Genomic DNA, 2,833 nt, shown 5'->3' on the forward strand with positions numbered 1-2,833 from the left:
GACACCTATTCCCTCTAATCCACCTCAGGAGGTAGAAACTATGGAAGTCGAGGTCATAAATCCTCCACCTTTAGAGCAAAGGCCTCCTAAGGTCTTTACGGCTAAATCAGCCAGTGTTGGTAGCGGTCTGGAGGAGACCGATACGGCCGAGCCTTCGCCGCCCTAAATATTCTCCAAACCAATTTAAACCACGCTTCCCAGGCACAGGATCTTTTCCTTCATTCCCTGGTGGAGCGTGGTTGTGGAGTTGGTATTGCGGCGGAGCCTTACCGCGTTCCCCCCGACAATCCTTGTTGGGCGAGCGATGAGCGGGACTCCGTCGCAATTACCTGGAATCAGCTTACCCGGCCCTGTATCCCTGTGGAGCGAGGAACTGGGTGGGTCTGTGTCAAGTGGGGCCCATTATTCATCTTGGGAGTTTACGCGTCTCCTGCGCTGAGCCTTCTCGAATTTGAGGAGCGACTCGATACAATGAGCGCCTTTATTCGTGCCAGATATCCTCAACCTTTCCTTATAGCCGGCGATTTTAATGCCAAGTCGCCGGATTGGGGCTGCCTCAGAGCCGATAGACGAGGTGGAGTGTTGGCGGCATGGGCTGCCGAGTTGGATCTTCTCATAGTCAACGAGGGGTCCACCAGTACTTGCTCTGCGTGGAGAGGAGACTCCATAGTCGATCTCACATGGATCTCCTCTTCTGCGCGAGCTTTTGTTAGGAGTTGGCGGGTGGCGGAAGAGTTGGAAACCCTATCCGATCATAGGTACATCCTTATGTCCCTCTCCGCCTCCCGAGGCACGTATAATTCCGTTCCTCCTAATAGGAATGTGAGATGGTCCTATCGATTGTTCGATAAGGACAAATTCCTTGCCGCTCTAGGCATATACACGTGGCTGGATGAGCCTATTTGGGACAGTGCCTTGGATGGAGCAGCTTGGCTCTGTGAGATAATTAGTGGAGCATGTGAGGTCGCTATGCCTCGTTCTGGTCCCCGTGTTAACACACGGGCTTATTGGTGGTCGGAAGAAATCGCCACACTTCGGCGGTTCTCCGTCCAAACTCAGAGGCGGTACACGCGCGCCAAAAGGCGTCGCCATGGGACAGTGGAGGATACAACGGCGGCCTACGAGGCCTACCGGACGCGCGACGGCCCTACGCTTAGCTATCAAGCAGGCCAAGACCCAAGCCTGGGATGAATTACTTCAATCCATCGATGAGGACCCTTGGGGGCGTCCCTACCGGATAGTTACCGGTCGCCTGCGTCCCAGAGCTCCTCCTGCAACCGAGAGTTTGGAGCCACATACGGCTGCGTCTGTAGTAGATAGATTATTCCCACCCGATACTGGTGGCGAGACATACTTACCTCCTCTCCCTTCCGGACCTTCTCCTGATTGGATTCATGGGGCGTGTGACGTGACTGAGGAAGACCGCCGTGGTTAGAAGAATACGCCCAAATAAGGCCCCTGGGCCTGATGGGGTACCAGGAGGAGCACTTGCACTAGCTCTCGTTAGTTTGGCGCCGCGGGCAGGCAGGATCTTTCCTGCTCCGCGACGGAGTATTTCCACCTGAATGGCGCCGTGCCAACCTGGTTCTAATTCCTAAACCAGGTAGGGCAGCCGGAGAACCCTCCGCGTATAGGCCTATCTGTCTGCTGGATGAGGTTGGCAAGGTTTACGAGAGGATTATCTCGTGCCGCCTCATCCAGCATATCAACAAAGGTGACCCGCCGCTCCAGTCGGAGCAGTTCGGCTTCCGAGAGGGCAAGTCAACCATCGACGCTATTGCGTCGGTTAGGGCCTCGCGGAAAGTACAGGAGGAGGGGAGCGTGTTACTGGCCGTCTCGTTGGACATATCCAACGCCTTTAACGCTCCCTGGAAAGTCATCAGGGACTCCCTTGAATACTTCAGGGTCCCTAATTATCTTCGACGGGTCATAGGTCAGTACCTTAACAACAGGGTACTTTCCTATAATAATAGGGATGGTCGCCGCGTCAACAAGAGAATAGAGCGAGGGGTCCCACAGGGCTCTGTTCTTGGGCCACTCCTGTGGAACCTCGCCTTTGACAGGGTGCTACGATTGCCCCTTCCCCCGGGTTGCAGCCTGCGTTGCTACGCAGATGATACGTTAGTTCTGGCCCGGGGGCAGAACTGGGAAGAAGCGCGCGCGCTGGCCGAGGTTGCCACTAGTATGGTGTGCAACACTCTGGCCGAGATGGGCCTGGAAGTGGCCGCTAATAAGACGGAGGCCCTATGGTTTATGGGTCATTCTGTCGGTCCTCCTCCACCTTCTTCCATCCTCATCGGGGGTTCCTATCCAGTGGGTCACACTCTCAAGTATCTCGGACTCCACCTGGACAGTCATTGGCGTTTTCCGAGCATTTTGCTCGCGTTATACCTAAAGTGGGACGAGTTGCAGCCTCGTTAGGGCGCATTATACAAATCTTGGTGGGCCGGGGTGAAGGCCCGTCGTTTATATGCGGCAGTAGTGAGATCGGTGGCCTTTATGGCGCCCTGATAAGGGCAAAAGATCTCGCCAACAACAGGCGGGCGCTCAGCGGCCTGCAAGTTGATCGCAGGCTTGCCGTTTCGATGGCCCGTCTGTATAGGGACGACTGCGGCGGATGCCGCGTTTGTGATGGCGGGCCTTCCCCGTCGATATAGTTGCGAGGGCTTACGCCGAAAGATATCGGCGTAAGTCTCATGTTAAGACGCGGGGTTCCCTTAACCCCGGCTGTTCTGGCAGACTCCGTGTTGGGGATCGCCAGATTATGGAAGAGCACTGGGTTCCGTTGGCACAGTTGCCGTTAGACGCACCAGGTCATCGGGTGGTTCACGCC

At 55.8% G+C, this 2,833-nt stretch overlaps 1 protein-coding gene across 1 annotated transcript; it reads left to right on the plus strand.

Annotated features, from left to right (window-relative positions):
• Positions 1-471: 471 nt before the first annotated feature.
• On the plus strand, positions 472-1,191 carry LOC139102221 (uncharacterized). Its single transcript, XM_070655954.1, has one exon. The coding sequence runs from the start codon at positions 472-474 to the stop codon at positions 1,189-1,191; it is 720 nt and encodes a 239-aa protein (XP_070512055.1).
• Positions 1,192-2,833: the final 1,642 nt, after the last annotated feature.

The sequence above is a fragment of the Cardiocondyla obscurior genome, linkage group LG04 (genome assembly GCF_019399895.1).
Source record: "Cardiocondyla obscurior isolate alpha-2009 linkage group LG04, Cobs3.1, whole genome shotgun sequence".
In the NCBI taxonomy this organism is placed as follows: Eukaryota; Metazoa; Arthropoda; class Insecta; order Hymenoptera; family Formicidae; genus Cardiocondyla; species Cardiocondyla obscurior.